Source organism: Cynocephalus volans, chromosome 10 (assembly GCF_027409185.1).
Source record: "Cynocephalus volans isolate mCynVol1 chromosome 10, mCynVol1.pri, whole genome shotgun sequence".
Taxonomy (NCBI): Eukaryota; Metazoa; Chordata; class Mammalia; order Dermoptera; family Cynocephalidae; genus Cynocephalus; species Cynocephalus volans.
In genome coordinates this window covers 52,367,578-52,386,230 of record NC_084469.1, presented here as the reverse complement: position 1 = coordinate 52,386,230, position 18,653 = coordinate 52,367,578, and the positions used below count along the sequence as shown (strand labels likewise).

Sequence of the window (18,653 nt, the reverse complement as noted above, 5' to 3'; positions counted from 1 at the left end):
ACGCCCAGCAGACGCTGCTCTGGCGTGGCGAGTTTCTAAGGAGCGGGGACTGGGTGAGCCGTTACCAGAAGAGGGCGCGCGGGGTGGCCGGGGCCAGGGAGCTGGTTTCTGCGCAGGTGCAGCCCAGCTGGCAGGGACTTCCAGTCGGCTCCCAGGCGCGCCTGCCTACGACCCGGCGCAGTTCCACTGCGGACGCCGCGGTTGACACGAAACTGCACCCAGGCCCCAGATAAGCTATCGCTTTATTTTTTAAGGCAAACCACTTGCCAGCCAAGCCCACCCCGTCCCCCCAACCCCAGTTCCCCTTTCCCCACCAAGACCCGTTAACTGTTCCCCTTAGTCTCGGATTCTCCCGCTTCCTCGGCGTCCGGGCTGGGGGTCTTCACGACGTCTTCTCCGGCGGGGGCAACTGTCTGGGGGCTCCGCTCCTCCTTGGAAGTCAACCCGCCCGCTACCTCCTGATGACAGAAGTAAAGGGAGAACAGATCAAAGAGCGCGGTTCCACAACCAAGCCTTCCTTCAGGCCCTCCCCTAGCGCGTCCCCGACCCCTCCTCGGGATCGGCACACACACTCCGCCTCCGGGCTCGGACTTCCCTCCTTTGCAGCTCTCGGGGTATCATCCCTACCTTAGGTAGGGGCCCCTCAAGACTAGAGTCCAGGAGCGAGGCCTCGGTCAGCCCCGAGTCGTCATCCATGCTGATGAAGATGGCCGGGGTCTCGCACTCAGGCCCCTCCTCCCGGAAATCTATGGTTTCCTCCGACGGGGGAGGGGCTGGGCGCGCAGAGGAAGAGGAGGCAGACGAGGAGGAAGAGGAGGGGGCTCCTGCTCCCCCAGGCTTCAGCTTCTGTTCCTCCTCCAGCTGCCGCTTTAAGGCCTTCTCCTGGGCCAGCCGCAGGCCGATGAGGTCTTGAGGGGGCCGGGGGGCCGGGGCCGGGGTCGGAGCCAGGGCCAAGGGCTCCAGGTCGTCCTGGGGATCGGGAGGGGCACACAGAAGCTCAGAGATGCTCTCAGAGGATGGAGGGAAGAGACAGAGACTACCCTGAGGTGAAAGCAAGATGGGAGCATAAGGGACGGCAGCTTCTCACTGTGGGCACAGGGAGGAAGGGGAATTGTCCCCCACTGCCTTTCAGCAGGAGCGCCTGCTCTGAGACAGAGGTGGCTTTGACAGCCCAAGCCTCTCAGGGTGGGGAGGACAGGTAGAGCCTTCCTGGCTTGGGGAGGGTGGGTGGGGGATCGGGGAATCCAGATGGGCTGCAGGGCCCTCACCTCTTCCAGGGGCCCTGCAGGTGTCTCCTTGGCCTCTGTCTCCTGTTTGCCGCTGGCCTCCAAGATGGTCATGATGGAGTTGGGGATGTGTGCTTGCTAGGTGAAGAGCAGTAAGGGGCACTATATAGAACTCTGGCTTGGAGACCCCTTTTGGACACCCCAGATCCTGGTCCCTGACCCTCCAGAGCCCCTGACCTTTTGCAGCAAAGCAGGGCTCCCCTCTGCCCACCTCCAACCAGGCCCCCAGGGCTGGACCCATGAGGCTACCCACCCAACACGCTGGGGTACCTGGTGGGGGGTGAAGGAGCGGACGTGGGCCAGCAGAGGCTCCCGGAGCTCAGGGCACTTGTCAAAGACAGCTCCCAGCTGCTGGGGCGGCAGCTGCAGGATGACCTGGAAGCTCTGGGGCTTGGTGCGTTGGCAGCACTTGATGAAGCCCTCCCACACCTTGGGATACTTCCACACCTGCACCGGGCAGGGAGGGAGTTGTTGGGAGGGGCATGCAGGCAGCAACCCCAGCCCGACACTGGGGCTCGCCAAGATGGCTACCCACACCCCACCATCTAACAGACTCCTCTAGGCTACATGCAGCCCAGACCTCCCACTGGAGGACTTTGTCTTCTCAATCCAGGCAGCTGGTACATGAGGGCAACTTGGGAAAGAAAACCCAGAGCACCCTTTCCCACAGCTCTCCCTGGGCCAGTGTCCTGTCTCATTTTGTTCTCACCTCAGCCTCAAGAGGATGATATTAGCCCTGCTAAAGAGATGATGTCAGGGAGGCACAGAGACTTGTCCAGGGTCACAAGAGGACAAAGGTCAGAAAAATCTGAACCCAGGTCTGTGTGAACCCACATTTAACCTCTAAGCCAGATGTTGCAAAGTGGCAACCTGTGGGCTGAATCTAGTCTGGGGCTTGCAGATGAGGTTTATTTATTGTTTTCTCATGGTATTTCTAGAAGTCCAAATTTCTAGGTCTCGAAAAACTGGACCATCTTTCAGCTCTGGTATGTATCCTGGCCAGGTGCACAGTGGTAGGGGACAAAGGGCAGCCGTGCCTCTCCTGGGGTGTATAACTCCAGTCTACTACTGCTCCTACCACCCAACTGCTCTCTCTCTCCACTCTAGCTGTCCAAGTTAGAGACTTTTGGAGCACTGTCTTTTCTTGGCAGGGGGCAGGGCAAAGGGGTCTCAGTAGAGTCTGCTCTCCTCATCCAGGCTCCCTCTGCAAAGCTTTCTAGCCCTCAATTCTGCCTCAAGTGTATCTTCAGTGCGCCCCACTGCAGTACACTGCCGGGGGAACCAAGGGTTGGGGTGGTCAGGGGTGGGTTACCTGCTTCATGATGAGGCGGGACAGGATGTTCATGACGAAGCCCCCCAGGCGGGGGTACATGGTCAGGGACTGGATGACGGTCCTCATGAGCAGCATGGGCAGGGGGCTCTGCTCCATCAGCTGCTGCATCACCACGGCCAGCACCTCCGATGTGTACACGTTCCGCTCCGCAAAGCACAAGTTGGTGGCTGTGAGGAGGCGGAGAGTGGGCCTGTCCTCTTTGCCCAGCTGCCCCTGGGTGGTGGGAGCTCCACCCTGCTGTCTGCCTTGACTTCCTGAAGATCCTCCCACCCAGCAGAAGGCCCTGCTCTGAGGGCACACTGTGGCCCAGCCCTTGGAAAGCCTGTGGACTTGGTCCAATGGAGAAGACACATGCAACTCCTGAACACCACACTTGGCTGGACAGGGAGACCTTGGCCCTCTCTCTCTTTGGGAACAATCCAGGGAAAAGCTAAGGCAGGAAAGACGTTGCCAACCCCTAGAGACCCATTCTGGCTTGACAAGGGCAGCAAGGCACCACCCTCCCGCAAGAGATAAGGCAGCTACTGACTTCCATAAGCCACTCCAAAGGGGACAGGTGAGGTGGCTCTCCAACAGAAGGCTGGTCAAGGGGCTGCCCACTCCCAACCCTGACTAAGGCATAAGGGCTTGTGTTAGTGCTGGGATGATGGCGGATACAGGACACAGTCAACAGAGTAATAGTGAAGGGAGGGACAAGAGGAGGGCGGTACTAGGGCATCTGATGACCCCCTCTCCCCAGCTCAGCACCCAGTGCCAGAAGGACCCAGAGAGCTGGCAGAACAGGGGAACCCACAAAGACAGGCCTTGGGGTCTGTTCCCGCAGGAATGGGTGGCAGTGTCTCAATCCACTGTGCTAATGGAGAGACCCCAGAAGCTGCCTCTGAACCCCTTCTTCCCCAAACACCACTTGCCATGTGAGTCTGTCAACCAGGAAGTCTTTATTGAGCTAGAAGAGAGGCCCCCCCAAACCCAATACTTGACAGGCTAATGAGAACAGGGGGTGGGCTGGGACCTATAAGAAATGGGGGATGCTCAAAGTGGGAGGATGGGGGAGATACAGATAGACAGGCAGGGAGGAGGCCGAAAGGGCAGAGGAGCGCGTACAGGAGGCGAGGACCTGACAGAAACTGAGGAAGCACCCACTCCTCATGGCCAGGTAATCCATGGGTCCTGCCTGCTCTGCTGCCTATAGGCTTCCAGCATCAACCTTCTTCCCTCTGCTCCCCCTCAGCTCTGCCCCATCCTCCTCGTGGACCTCCCACCCCGCCTCTAATCCACTCTCCATACAGCACCCTGAGGGGGTCTTTGGAAAGCTCAAACCTGACCCCTTCCCTCCCAGTGGCCCTCAAGAGATCAAGGCCAAACTCCGACTGTGGACTGTGAGACCCTATAAAGACAGGGCAGTTTTCCCAATGCTTACAGCCTGACGTCATCTCTTGACCTGCGGGACCAGGCCCCCTCTCTCAACCCTCAGACCCAGCCAGGTTCAGCTCTGCAGTTCCAGACACAGGCCAGGTAACACATATTTGGCCTCTGCAAACATTCTTCTTTTCTCTGTGACTGTGTTCCCCCACTGCTACATCACTCCTACTCATCCTTTCCTGGTCTCAGCTTGGGTAGAACCCTCTCTAGGAAGCCCTCCCTAATGTTCTAAACCCAGGCTGGGTCAGGCGGCCCCTGTGGGCTGCCCTGTCCCAGCCCTGCTCTGAGTCATTACTGTCCAGGGACACCTTGTCTCCCTCCCCGGACTGTGAGCTCCAGGGAGGACAGGGCTGGGGCTATCTCCCCAGCACCACTCAGGACAAGGCTAAGTAGAAGCCTGCAGTGTTTTCTTAATTGCGTGAACAGATCAATGGGGGCAGGTATAGTTTTACAGAAAAGCTCGCCATAGGAGGAGGGTAGATTATGGGGGGAGCGAATGCCAGAAATGACTGCTTATACTCTCAGGCACTGAGGATTCCAACAGTGCACAGAGAAGGACTGGACTTCTCAATCTGGAGCTTATAGTGGGGGTGCTGGCACAACCAGGAAAATCACTGGTGCCCAAGCAGGAGAAACACATGCTCTGGGAACAGGGTGGATTGGGTGCTGGGGATGAACAGCTGGTGGGGAGACCGATTGGAGGGTTGCTGAGAGCCCAGTAGGAATGGAAGCTGCGTGCAGGCCTGGGTGTGTCGGAAGAAAAAGGGAGAGTTGTAAAAGGTGGGACTGTGAAGGGTAGGGCCGGCTGACACCTCCAGCGGCCTGGCAACTTACTGGCTGCCTGTGTGACCTCCAGCAAGGTGGAGGTCTTGCGCCTTGGTTCCTCCACACAATACCACGGGACTGGGCTGATTAGGACTTCTAACCTGGGTCTAGGAATGGCATTCATGAGGGGTGTGGTGTCTGTGAATTCCTTCAAATTGTACAGAAACCATATGAGCATGTTGTCATTGGGAATGGGCCAGAACCTTCATCAGATCATCAAAGGGGTTAGGGAGTCTAAAGACGATACTCCTGGACTATAAGCTTCAAGATCCTTTTCTCCCTGTTCTTTCACTAGAGGCCTTAGTGCCTCCTCAGTTTAAGGGGTTTTTTGCATTTTCATAAGTTCCTCTCTTGACTGTAAATGTATCTGAGAGAACTTTTGGAGAAAGGCTAGGAAATAAACCGCTGAAGAAGCCATTTCAAGGCAGAACATGAAACTTAATTGGCGCAGAGAGGAAGCCCCCTCCCTACTCTGAAGGTGAGAAGAAGAATCAAAAGACAGTTGTCTTCTGAGTATAGAGAGAATGACAGGGCCTCGATCTCTGTGATGAAGGGCAGCTCCTGGTCAGAAACCTCTCTCAGGGAGGGAGTGAAAGGGAGCTCTGGGGAGAGCTGAGAACAAATGGCCTTTTTCCCTTCCGGGGAGGCAATGCTGAGACCCAGGGTGCCATAGGCGGGCAGAACTGATAGAGCTGGGATTCCAACCTGGGTCCATTTTACTTAAGATTCTGTGTTTTTTCCACTACATCAGTTAGCTTTTGTGTGGCCCTGACCAAGTTACTTAACCTTTCTGGAACCTCCATTTCCTTGCCTACAAAATGGAAGTCAACACACTTACCAGGTAACGTGGTGGGGATCAGGAGGAGCAGCCCATAGGCATTTAGGGAGAGATTGACTCAGAGTGCCTGCATGGTGAGTGGTGACCACCAAGAGAAGGCCAGTTTGTCACCACCCCTGCCATGAAGGCACATTCCCCTGCCTCAACTCAGGTCTGGCATCTACCCAGGTCCAGCAAGTGCCCTGGTGCACTGAATTTGCTCTGCTGCTGTGCTTCTGACTACCACTCACTGTGGGCTTTGCTTCTTCTTCCTTTTTTTTTTTTTTTTTTTTAAATAAAAATGACCAGTGAGGGGATCTTAACCCTTGGCTCGGTGTTGTCAGCACCACGCTCAGCCAGTGAGCAAACCGGCCATCTCTATATAGGATCCAAACCTGTGACCTCGGTGTTATCAGCACCACACTCTCCCGAGTGAGCCACGGGCCAGCCCTGGGCTTTGCTTCTGAAGGGGGCGCCCCTCATTTCTTTTGGACCACTCTATACCAGCGCACAGCAAGTTCAGAAATGCCTTAGATGGAGGCAGAAAAATGTGGGGTTGTAAAGGGTGACACCTGGGAAGAAGGAAGGAAGGAAGGAGAGGAGGGAGGGAGGAAAAGGAATGAGGGTGGTCTCCGGAGCTCTGAGGTAGGGCTGCAGGAGGCACAATCTTCAACTTGGCAGATTCCAGCAGGGGCACGTGGGTGATTGAGGTTTTGCCCCCAGTCCACAGGGGCCAGGCCACTGAAGGGGGGCAGGGGAAGCGTCTCACCTTTGATGATGGACTTCATGTCGCATTTTACCGAGTCGATGTTGTGTAATGCGATCAGGAGCTCTCCGGGGTTCAGTGGGGACAAGGCTGAGTTCCCTTCGCCTGTAGTGGGTGGGAGTAGGAGTAGGAGGAGACAGTAGGGAGGCCTAAGTGAAGAGATAGGTCTGAGTGCCCCAGATTTGGGGAGTGGTAAATGGACATAAGGTGCCCTCTGCTTGGAGGGGACTGAAGGGGGGCAGAGGATAGAGCAGGGGAAGAGACTGAGAATACAAACAGAGGGGACTGGATGAAGTAGCAGACCTCTGGGCAGCCCAAAGTCTTCATCATGCTCTCCTCCTCCCCTACCCTGGTTCCCACCCTCATCACACCAATATCTGAGTGCAATTCTCCCTCTCTCCCCAGTGGGCTGTACACCCACCAGGGCTAGGATGAGCTTATCACCTGGTCCCCAGCACCAACCCCAGCACAGCACAGACCCATACAGGCATTTGCAGGACAGGACAGGACAGATGGGGTAGGGCCAGGCAATGGACTTGCAAAAAGTGGCCAGAGCCTTCCACTGTGCGGGTACCCAGGAAAGGAGGCGGCCAGGGGAGGCAGCCCTCTGCTGATGCTGTTTTGATGGTCCCAGACCCTTCTCTGTATGTGTTTTAAACCACGGGTTCCGTGTGGAACAGACATCCTCCACGCTTTCCCTAGCTTTGGCCACTGAGGGGAGGGGCAAGGAAACCATTCTATATCACTTGGTAATTTTTCTAAGTTGAAAGTTTTACTTTTGTTTCTTTTTGACTATGTCAAACAAATGCCCCTGGTTCATAGTTTGAGGGATCGGGCAAGATCTGAGGAGGAGCAGAGTGGAGCCCATGCCTAAGGGAGGCTGGAGAATAGCTGGATCCTAGGAGAGAAGACACTTCTGAAGAGTCAGGCCCCAGCTCTATAGTTTTGCCACCACTGTGGATGGAACCATCATCCAAACATCTCAGGAGGGTGCCCAAGAGCTCTGAGATATGCTGAGCCATCAAGTCTGCATGGTGCCCCAAGGAGCAAGATGAACCTACTCCTCCTAAGGGTGGCACCAAAAGGCCTCCCCCAGCACTTGGCACCTCCCCTGCTGCCCCACCTCCTCAGCTGGGCCTCCTGGGGGAGGACACAGTTGGCCCTGGTGGGGAGGGGGTCACATCACCTACCATGCTGGGTGCCTAGCAGGCGATTGAAGACCTCCTTCACCACGATGGGGTTGAGTTTGATGAGTTTAGGAAGGGCCTGGATCACCTCTTTCTACAGGGAGAAGGTGGGGTGGGCGGCAGGTCAGATACGCCCCCATCCCCCTACCCGACAAGCTACCCTAGGGAAGTAAGGGGCAGGTTCCAGCTCACCAAGCCCTTCCATGTTTTCCTCTCTCAGCACTTCTTCTGCCCCCTTAGGGAGGAGCGTTCTTCCTGTCTAAACCCCCTGCATGTCACAGGTCCCCTGGGCCAGGCTGAGCACCTTACACACACAAGCCACTGACTACCCCCGCAAGTGTGCGAGTAGAGGGTCTTGCTGTCATCCCCTTTAGGCAAGGAAATGGTTGTTCATTCAAGGTCCTACAGCTTGTTAGGGGTGAGACAGAGATGCTTTGGTGGAGGGAGTACTTCCTACGTGCTGGGAGCAGTGCTATACCAGCACTGTCCGTGGCCTCGAGACAAGTGTATGTGTGTGCACACGCATGTACATGCACTCACAAGCACGAGGGGTCATTGTGATTAATCCTCATTTGACAGGTGAGGAAGGTGCAGCTGAAAGAGGGTAAGTGGCTTGCACAAGGTCAGAGGAGGATGAGGCAGAGTTGAGACTGATCCCTGGTCTGATAAATCCTGGAGGATAATCTGAAGCATTTTACATAGGTACCTGGGTGTCAGCGGCTCCTGAGATTTCTGCTCACAGGTCACACACTCACACATTCCCTTATTTGCCTCTGGCTCACCTACTGCTGAAAGAAACCTGCTGCTTGCCTCCTCCTGCCCCACCATGTCCCTGTCAGTGGGGTAGACAGGCGCCCACCTCCATACCTTCTCTAGGCCATTGAGCACTGGGATGAGGAAGCGGACGTCTGGCAGGCGCTTGTGGTAGAGATCGCGGACCCGCTTCACCAGCTCTGGGGAGGGTGGGACTGTGGGCAGAAAAATAAGCAGGAAGCATGGTGCTGGGGCAGTGGGGAAGACAGGAGAGGGTGAGCTCTGAGGGAGGAGAAATGGAGGAAGGTGTGTGGGAGGGGACAACTCAATTCAGACAAGAAATCCTTGGCCCTTGGTTTCTCACATGCAGTTAGCACCACACTGTTCTGGATGGAGAAATGGAGGCCCAAGGATGGGGAGAAACCCACAAAAGGTGTAACTGTATGAAGTCTCAGCAGCTCTGATCCCCAGGGCCTGGGAAGAAGTAGGGAAGGCCCAGGAGAGGGAGGAAAGGATGAAGGGTGGGGGTCCAAGGATAGGGCACCTTTGTCTGTGAGGCTGTGCAGACATCGGGTGACCAATGTCTCTGCCCCCTTGGGACAGTTTTCCACCAGCAGGAGTAGCTCCGGAGAGTTCATGCCCATTCCTCGGATCTAGAGGCAGAAACAGGGATGAGCAGACCCAGGATGAACTCAGAAAGGCCCAGGTGTCACGGGGAGGTTGGCTAGGGGCAATGCTAAGACTCGGGGTAAGAACTGGTGATGGGGTTTAGAGACTGAGGCAAATCTGGGGAAGGAGGGAGAGGGACAGAAAAGAAGCATCTTGGTCTCTTCCACCCAGTCTCACTCAGACCCAGACTTGCTTCAGCTCCTTAGTCTTTGCCAGAGCTGCCGTCCTCCCTGGCAGGCCATTCCTTCTGTTGTCTGTCTCAGATTTGAGTTACCTTTTGTGCCCAACCTGTGCTTCAACTCTGTGAACTCTTTGCTGGCCCCTGCCCACCCCCTGTGGTGACTGCCATTGCCCCAGCTTGGCTGCATGACCAGACCAGGGCTCCATCTGCTGCTGCTTCTGGAGCCTGTCCCTCTGTGGGCACCAGCCACAGGCAGCAGGGGTCCAGGCTTCACCTATGCCCAATACACATCTACAATCATGAACGAAACTGACAGCCTTTGCCCTCCAGCAGCTCACAGTCCAGTGGGCTCACTTTTCTCCAAACTGCAGTTGGCTCACCTTGAAAATGGGGATAAAAATCTGCTTCATCCTGGTGACAGCCTATTATCCCCATTTTACAGGTAGGGGCACAATTGAATCTGGGTGGCAGATATGTGGGGATTAACGCAGTTCTCTCTCCTTTTACTTATGTTGGAAAATTTCCATAATAAAAAAATATCAGAGGCAGAGATAAAATGAAGTGGTTTCAAATCCAGCTGTAAATTGGAAGGGCAGACATTCCGAATTTCAGGTGCCAGTTTGCTACTGAGTTGCTTCTCACGTGGGCAACCCTGTGGCTCCGGAGAGAGGAGCAGGAGTAACTTATTTTTATGTAACGACAGCTAAAGAGTCCCATTAGCAACACGGGGAAGGCCAGCTCATAAATAATGAGTGACACAGATGTTTATGTGCACAAGTTCAGGGACTCCTTGCAGCAGCTTGCTGGGACTATATTATCTTCCCCATTTTTACAGAAGGGGCCCAAGGTTACAGTGAGAAAGTGAGAAGCAGAAGGTGAACCCAGGTCTGTCCAATTCTAGGTTGCTAACTGCTGGGCCACGCTGCTGGCTTCTCACACACTGATGGATGATGTGTGGACCACCCACAAGCCACAGAGCTGTCAGAACAGAAGGACAAATCTTTGTGCTTAGTACATGCTGAGGTGGAGATACTAGGGGGAGAGTTGGAGTTGGGGACTCAGCCCTGCCCATTGGTGGGCAGAGCCTGGTGGGCTCAGGGGCCTCACTGGCTGCTCGATGACCCTCAGCACCGTCCGTTTGATGTCAGCGATGGCTTCAGTATACACAGCTGCCAGCTCATGGATCAGCTTGTGGTTCTGAGGCAGGAGGGCCAGGTAGAGGTACAGACACTGCTTCACCGTCTCCTCAGTCCAGGGCGCTGCCACTTCTGACAGGACAGGAGGCAGGCATCAGACTGGTCCATACTCTCCTCTCAACCCCCTCCTACCCCATGTCTGTCTTTTCTCAGGGAGTGGGAGAGGAGGCAGACAGAGAAAGGAGCTGGGACTGGGAAGCAGATTGGTCATGGGGTGGGACCAGGACTTCCCATCTCCAGCCTCCTCTGACCACCAAACCACAGGGCAGCCAGAAGGATCTTTCTGAAGTGCGATTAGGACCCTGTCCCTCTCCTGCTCAAAGTCCTGCCATGACTGCCCTGTGGCCTCAGAATAAGTCTCCAGTTCCCCACCTTGCAATGTCTGCCAGGCCCTGCAGGGGCAGCCTCAGCCCACCTGTCAGACTCATCTTGGCCACTGCCCCTGGTGCACTCTATGCTGGTCACATACTACTTCGTACAGTCCCTGGGACCCCATTTCTGAGCCTTTGTGCCCGCTGTCTCCTCTGCCTGGAACACTGCTTCCCAGATGGTCTTTTCACACTTACTCACCCTTTGGGTCTTATGCAGACTGTGCCTCTCCTGGGAAGGCTTCCCAGTTCCCAGGTTGAGCTGGGTCTCCTGTGCTTCCCCATCATGGCGTCAAACCTTCCGATTTAATGGTCTGTTTATGTGAAACCTGGGTTTTCCTGTCTGTCATTCTAAGAGACCCGGTGCTTGGCTGAAGGGACTGGCCTGAGACGATCCTGCTAGTCCCTTCCAGGAACCTACCACTGGCTCGCTCTCCTTGTCCTCTGGGTCTCTCCTTGACCTCTTAGGCTGGGTCAAGCGTCACATTCTCTGGGTTTCCACAGCCCCCTGGTTGGCTATCCCAGCCCTGCCCATTCCTGTCACTACTGTATGCTTGTCTCCCCTAGTAGGCCGGGCAGGGATCAGCTTTGATCCAGCCTGTGTCCAGGACCCAGAACCAAGAATACAGCAGGTGCTCAATACATAGCTGATGAATCGACATCAAACCTGTATCCTTGTCAGCTCCAAACAGCACAGATGGTGGGTTGGGGTGAACCAAAAGCTGCAGGTAGTTGAGAGCAAATTTCTCCACATACTCGCGCAGCTGTTCCTTCTCATACATGCGTTTGATGAACAGCAGGGCCTGGGAACGCACCTGAGGAGACAGAGTGGGGGCAAGATGGGGGGGGGGGAGGGGAGAGGTGGCTATTCTTCCAAGCTTGGCAGCCAAGCTTGAGAAAGGCCCAGGTCAGCTGAGTCACCTGTGCCCACGGGCTGGTGAGCAGCTCAGGAGGGAAGTGTCCTGGCCTAAGGCAGGGCCCCACATCATCACCTACTTTCTCAGCCCCATCTCTTACCACTCCTTGCCTTGCTCACTACACTCTAAGCAGACTGAACTTTCCCCAGTTCCTCAAAAGTAATGCTCCCTTCCAAGTCTCCCTGGCTTTGAAACTTGGCATGGAAGGCTCCCTACTGCCTGGAATGCCTGTTGCTGGCTCAATCCTGTTTCACTCAGATATCACCTGCTGGGAGTCATGAGGGCAGGGGACAGTCTTGGGCACTGCTTTGTCCCAACAGCACAGAGCTTGTGCCAGAGATGCGCAATGAAGGTCTGCTGAATGAACGGACACGCACTGCCATGTGACAAGTTCATTTTAAAGGGCAGGAGCAGAATGAGTCAAGGGCCTCCTCTCAACCACAGCATGTGCACATTTGTCCCCTTCGTCTAGAGCACACCCACCTGCGCAGACTTCAGGTCTCAGCTCACATGTCCCCTCCTCCAGGAATCTCTCTTTGCAACACCTCCCCTTCTCACCCCCCAACCAGATGGGTTAGGCTCCTCCCCAGGGCTCCTACAGTCACACGCTGCTCTGCTCAAGGCACTGAGCACACTGTGTCCTCACTGCCTGCTGAGAGGTCACACTGGTCTCAGCCTTAAGAGGAGATCAAGCTCCCTAACATGTGCAGAATAAGAGCAAAATGGGACTGCCCTTCCTGGGAAGGCTAGTGTACACGTACACGTGTGTGCGTGTGTGTACGCCGTGGGAATAGTCAAGCAGCTTCATGCCATTGAAAATGAAAAAAAAAAAAAACAATTAAAACCAACAACCAAAATACTGTTGCAAGAAGGCATTAGGCCCTGAGAAACTTTCAGAGGAATGTGGAAGAGGCTGGGCTGGTTACTCAGGACAGAAGGCCTTTGCAAACTGCTGGTTAGGTGTAGCCCAGTGTGTAGCAGCTGGGGATCACCTTGTCCTTCTCATGGGAGCTAAGATCTAGGAGAACATGCAGGTACTGGAACTGGCGGGACGGGCGCTTGAAGATCAGGTCACGAAGCGTGGACATTCCCAGGTAGGTGCGACTCTGTAGCAGGAGGGAGGGGAACCAGAGCTCAGCCCACCTGCAGTGTGCCTTTGGGATCTGTCTCTCTTGCCTCCCTCAGATGAGGTACCTGGACAAAAGGGCCTGCTCCCTTATGGAACCCCTGCCACAAGGTCTAGGCTGTGTGCCCTTCAGATCCCCCAAAGCAGGTCCCTGCCCCCCGCCACAACCGCCTGTCCTCACCTCATCCTCACAGTACTTGCGAATCACCTCCAGGGCACTCTCGGTGATGAGCGGTGCCTCCAACACAACCTTGGTGAAGATCCTGCCAGAGAGGGAGGGACAGGGCACAGCTATAGAGGAGAGGCCACGTGGCTTCCCTGTCTGGCTGCATCACAGGAGTGTGGGACTGTCAGGCTCTCCCTCAGAGAAAGCATGTTCAACCCGCTGGGAGAGCTTTGGAGGTGAACAGATGAGGGTTCAAAAGCCAGATGGGTGATCTGGGCAGAGACTTTACCTCTCTGAAACTAAGTTTCTCCCTTTTGTCAAATGGGGATTCCCAACTTCATTCATTTAATACAGCAATGGGAGGAAATGATGGTGGGGGACAAAAGGTTTGTTATTTTAGATACGGTGGCCACAAAAGGCTGCTTTGAGATAAGATTTGAGTCAATGCTGGTGGATGAAAAAGAATCAGCCATGCGAAGAGTGAAGGAAAGAGCATTCTGGGTAGAGAGCACAGTAAGTGCCAAGGCCCTGAACTCAGCATATTCAAACAATGATAGCAGGCCAGTGTGGCTAAATTTGAGGGGTGAGGAGCAAAAAAAGAAGCTAAGAAGGTTGGCAGGAGTTGGGTCACGCAAGACTTCATAGGCCATGCTAAGGAGGCTGTACATATTTTATTGCAAGAGTAATGGAGAACCATGGAAGGTTCTTAGTGGGGAAGTAACAAGACAGGATTTACATTATTATAAAGTGTCACCAGAGCTGCTATGTGAAAGATGGATGGGTAAGCTGTGGCCAAGAATAGAGGAGAAGCTACAGAAGTCATTCAGGGAAGATATGGGGTGTAGAGAAGTCAATCTCCAAAGCAAGCCATGAGACGGGTACCATTATTTACAGATGGAAAAACAGAGGCTCAGAGGGTGAGTGATACAGGCCACTCAGAGAAAGTGGCAGAGCTGGGGAACAAACCCAGGAAATGAGACCCAGAAGCCACACTCAACACTGACCGTATATGTGCTTCCAGAGAGGGAGGGTGGGGAGGAAGACTTATAAGAGGCACATGCAGGACTGACTCCAGTGGTGATGAAGAGGTGGTCAGAAGCAGAATGAGAAGGCAGGACAAGGTACCAGGAGGGTATAAAGCTGTCCTCCTCACCCATCCTTCTGGTCTGGTTTCTCCTGCAAGCCAGAGAGCAGGCGGATGAGGCAGTCCTCATACTTATCCAGTGTGCCCGAGGCACTGGCTGCCAGGTAGGCGTTGTACTCCTGGTAGAGCCAGGCAAAGGCCAGGTCCAGGCGGGCCCGCACATCCTCCAGGATGAAAGACAGGACCTCGGCCTTCAGGCCTGAGTCAAACTGTGTCACCAGGCTGGCCAGGATCTTTACGCGCACCTGGCAGGAGAGCAAGCAAGCATGTCAGTGTATGTGTGTGGGGGGGGCAATCCTGGGCAACCCACACTTGTAACCTGCAACTCCTACCCCTCAGGCTCAGGAACCCCCACAGGCATGGTTTTAAGTGAGGAAGGCAAGCTAAGGAACCTTATGCTCAATAGGGTTCTGTTTGTATGGCAGGGTGGCGGAAGAGAGAGGAAAAAATTAGATCGCAGAATAAAACTGAGTTTCTAGGAGTAGTGTCTATGTACTTAAGTACACAGGAAAAGGTTTTGAGAGATTCCCCTAATTTGTGCCTTGGTCACTTTTGGGGAGGGGGATAGGATGCAGGTGACAGCCAAGGAAGACTGTATTGTATCTGTATTGCCTGGAAATATATGTTGTTTTTGTTTGCGGCTGGCCAGCACAGGAATCCGAACCCATGACCTTGGTGTTACAAGGCTCTAACCAACTGAAATAGCTGGCCAGCCCCTGGAAATAATTTTCTTTTAACAGAGAAAGTATGATCATATACTACTGCTTGATTAAAAATCACTTCAACTAACGGGTAAAAAGTGACTGGACTGAGGTGGTAACGCCAGCAAGTGGCAGAATCAGGGTTTAAAACTAGATATGTCTGAATCTGAATAATAACAAAAATAATGTTAACAACTACAAAGAACCAAGACCACAAAGGCAGCCCTTGCTTGCGGAGCACTTCCTGCACCCAGCCCTGTGATGATTAAGAATACATGTGAAGAGCTGCTGTTATTGTCTGTTTTACGGAGCACTGAAACGAGGCTTGGAGAAGTGGCTGTGAGCAGCAGAGTGGGGGTCTGCAGCCAGGGAGGTATGACCCTGGGGCTCAACTCATTGCTGGAATGTGAGGTAAGCTCTGGGGAAAGGGACTGGAAGGATGGGCTGGGGGGGACAGGGGCACACCTGGGCTGCCCCACTACAGGCCACGGCCTTCTCAGCACGCAGAATCCGCTTCACAGCACCCAGCTTCATGGCCTCAACCTGGGCGTCAGTCAGGGGCTTCAGCACATCACTCAGACGGAAGATTTTCTTGCGCCCACCAGCACCTGCCAGTCTACATGGGAGAGAGGGACGAGGACACAGCAACTCAGAGTACCCTTTCTGCAGTCCTGGCCAGTCTCAGGGCCTAAACGGGCCACAGAGATGCCCCTGCCCCCACCATGCTGCCTCTCTAAGGCCCCTGCAACTCTGAGGCATGGCAGAGCAAAGGGAAAGGGGAGAGAAAGAAGATGCTATTTTGTTTTTGTACAGGGTGTCTCAAGGAGAGTTTCTATGAGGAGGCAATGTGCAAGCAGAGATCTGAATGAAGGGAACAAGGCACACAAATATCAGGGGGACAAGCTTTCCAGACAGGCAGACCAGTAAGTGCAAAGACCTTGAAGGGGAAGCTGATTGTGGGCGTGACTGAAGGAGGGAGTAAGGGGAGCAGAGAGCCTGAAGGGGAGCACATCATGCTCAGCCTTGCTAACAAGATTTGACCCAGGGGTTGGCCAGTTAGCTTAGTGGGTTAGAGCATGGTATCATAATACCAAGGTCAAGGGTTCGGATCCCCGTACCAGCCAGCTGTCAAAAAAACACTTCGCTGGGCTGGGGCTGGGACTGGCTGGATTTTACGGTCGGCAAGGGAGGTAAGAATGAGGACATTGATGGTACCACCAGCAGTACTTACTACATGTCAGGAATCATGCTACATGCTTTACAATCACCATTGCTTTGAACTCCAAGAGTCATCCAATCTAGGTATGTAACCACCATCATGAACTAATTTAATTCTCTCTTGATCCTTATGAGAAAGATACTATCATTATCCCAATTTTAGACATAAGGAAGGGGGACTTTTTTTTTTTTTTCCCAGAGAATAACAAAGGCTCAGTGGTTATAACCCTGAATCTGGGGTCAGGGAGAACGTAGTTGAGACCTCCTTCTGTCTGTCTGTCTCACATTCATGCATGCACATGAGCTGACAACCAAACCCCCAGGACAGGGTTCCCATCAGCCCCAGCACCTGGAAGGGGACTCACCGGGGTTGCGTGACAGGGATGATGGGCTCTGGCCTTCTCTTAGCCTGGGGTGCCTCCTCCTCCAGAGGAGACATGGAACTCAGGGAGCCCACCACCGAGATGGCTTGGCCCTGTGCTGACAGGCGCCGCTTGATCAAGACACTCTCTGGCTTCACCACCTTCTCCTCCTTGGGCTCCTCCTTGCACTGCTTGGTCTGCTCCACACCTGAGAGGGTGGCAGCAAATGGGCACCTGGCATGTCAGACCCTCCTGCTCCCATCTGAGGACTCTTGTATGCCCAGCTCTATTCTAAGCCTTGTATACAAAAAATCTTGTTTAAATCTGCACAACATCTTCCTGGAGCAGGCACTCTTTATCCCTTTTTTGTAGTACAGCAACTGAGGCTCAAACTAGAAATATTACTCATTGCTGGTGGGAGTGTCAAATTGTACAGCCACTTTGGAAACATGATGAGTTTTTAATAGCATTGTTTAAACCCTAACCTATGACCCAACAATTCCACTCCCTGGGACATACTCAAGATAGATGACGGCATGTGTGCATCAAAAGACCTTGACACAAATGTTCACAGCAGCTTTATTCACAATGGCCAAATACTGGAAACAAGCCACTGGTCCCTTAATAGGAGCGTGGATAACATATGATGGTATATTCATATAAGGGAATACTACACAGTAATAAAAATAAAATAGTTCATATGACAACTTGGATGAATCTCAAAAAGTTATGGTGAGCAAAAGAAGCCAGGCTCTCTGTGATCCCATCTATATGAAGTCTGAGAATAGCCAAAACTAATCTATGGAGGCAGAAATCACAATAGAGTTTATCTCTGGAGGTGGGATGCCCTTAGTGCTCACTGGAAAGGATCAAGGAGGAACTTTCTAGAGTGGTGGAAATGGTCTGTTTCTTGGTTTTGGTAGTGGTTTTACTGGTGTGTTCACTTTGTAAAAATTCACTAAGGTGCACACTTTCACTGTACATAAATTATATCTCAACAGTACTATTAAAACAGGGGAAAACCCTGAGGCTCAGAGACATTAAGTAGCTTGACCAAAGTCACACAGGTATTAAGTGGATGATGCAGTCTAGTTCAACTCAGACCTCAAACCCAGGTCTGATGGACTTCAAAGTCCAGGGCCTGAAAATACTGAGCACTCAATCTATCTATGGGACCTATAATCATTTACACATTAGATCTCATGTGATTTTTATCTGTACCACCACGAGGAGGTGCTCTCCCAGTAAGGAGAATCCAGTAGCCACAACTGCCAACCCCTGGCTTGGGCCAACTCCATGCTACACTCACCTGGCCCCAGTCCTGCGGCCGTCATCTGTGTGGCCATGAGCCGAGCCAGGTGCTTGATCTGGGCTTCGGTGCCTGCTGACTCCACGGGGGTATAGATGGCTTGAAAGGAGGCAGGCATGGCCTCAGGCAGGTACACCATGCTAATAAGGACCTATAGGATGCCCGGGAAGAGGAACCTCTCCTTAATCATTAACTCAACAAGCATTTGTTCTATGCCCAGGCCAATGCTGGGGAAATGGCAGTGACCAAGACCGAGCTGGACCTGCTCCTGAGGAGCTTAGCCTCACAGGGAAGTCAGAGAGAAGATGAGTAACAATACAGTCTGGTGCTTAAGAGAGGAAAGGAAAGGGTGCTATGAGTTACATCAGGAGGGCTAGGCAAGGCTTTTACTCCTTGGAGAAGTGGCACCTCGGTTGAGAACTGCAGAGAGGGCAGGAATCAGACTAGCATAGGGCAAAATCTAGCAGTGAGAGGGGGTATGTAGTCCAGGCACAGAAACAGCACAGAAGAAGGCTAAGAGACAGAGCTGGTACCCTGTCCAGAGAGTGGAAAGAGGTTCTGTGAAGAGTATATGAACCAGGAATTGACATAAAAAGTAAGCAAACAAACAAAAAAAACCCCAGTCTCCTAACAGAGAACATTCATGTACAAGGGTCCTTCAAAAACTTCATAGAAAAATAGAATTAAAAGAAAACACAGAGCTTAGCCAGTTAGCTCAGTTGGTTAGCACACAGTCTTATAACACCAAGGTCACGGGTTCAGATCCCCATACTAGCAAGAGCCAACAAACAAACAAACCAAAACAAACAAACAAACAAACAAACAAAAAACCAAAGATAATATGAATCTTGCCTTGAACTTTTTGAAGTATCCCTGTATGTTAGGAATTGGTAATAAAAAGTAATTT

At 53.2% G+C, this 18,653-nt stretch overlaps 1 protein-coding gene across 1 annotated transcript in view; it reads right to left on the bottom strand.

Moving 5' to 3' along the window:
• Positions 1–299: 299 nt before the first annotated feature.
• Positions 300–18,653, bottom strand: part of SYMPK (symplekin scaffold protein) — a 36,324-nt gene continuing 17,970 nt past the window's right edge. Inside the window, exons 11-27 of the mRNA XM_063112090.1 lie at positions 17,747–17,897; positions 16,441–16,645; positions 15,323–15,473; positions 14,166–14,401; positions 13,028–13,109; positions 12,713–12,826; positions 11,471–11,618; positions 10,347–10,507; positions 8,934–9,042; positions 8,504–8,604; positions 7,640–7,730; positions 6,453–6,554; positions 2,599–2,786; positions 1,557–1,733; positions 1,269–1,364; positions 628–969; positions 300–458 (exon numbers count right to left, since the gene is read on the bottom strand). Coding sequence (XP_062968160.1) covers positions 324–458; positions 628–969; positions 1,269–1,364; positions 1,557–1,733; positions 2,599–2,786; positions 6,453–6,554; positions 7,640–7,730; positions 8,504–8,604; positions 8,934–9,042; positions 10,347–10,507; positions 11,471–11,618; positions 12,713–12,826; positions 13,028–13,109; positions 14,166–14,401; positions 15,323–15,473; positions 16,441–16,645; positions 17,747–17,897 — 2,589 coding nt within the window. The 3' untranslated portion in view covers positions 300–323. The remainder of the gene's footprint in view (positions 459–627; positions 970–1,268; positions 1,365–1,556; positions 1,734–2,598; positions 2,787–6,452; positions 6,555–7,639; positions 7,731–8,503; positions 8,605–8,933; positions 9,043–10,346; positions 10,508–11,470; positions 11,619–12,712; positions 12,827–13,027; positions 13,110–14,165; positions 14,402–15,322; positions 15,474–16,440; positions 16,646–17,746; positions 17,898–18,653) is intronic.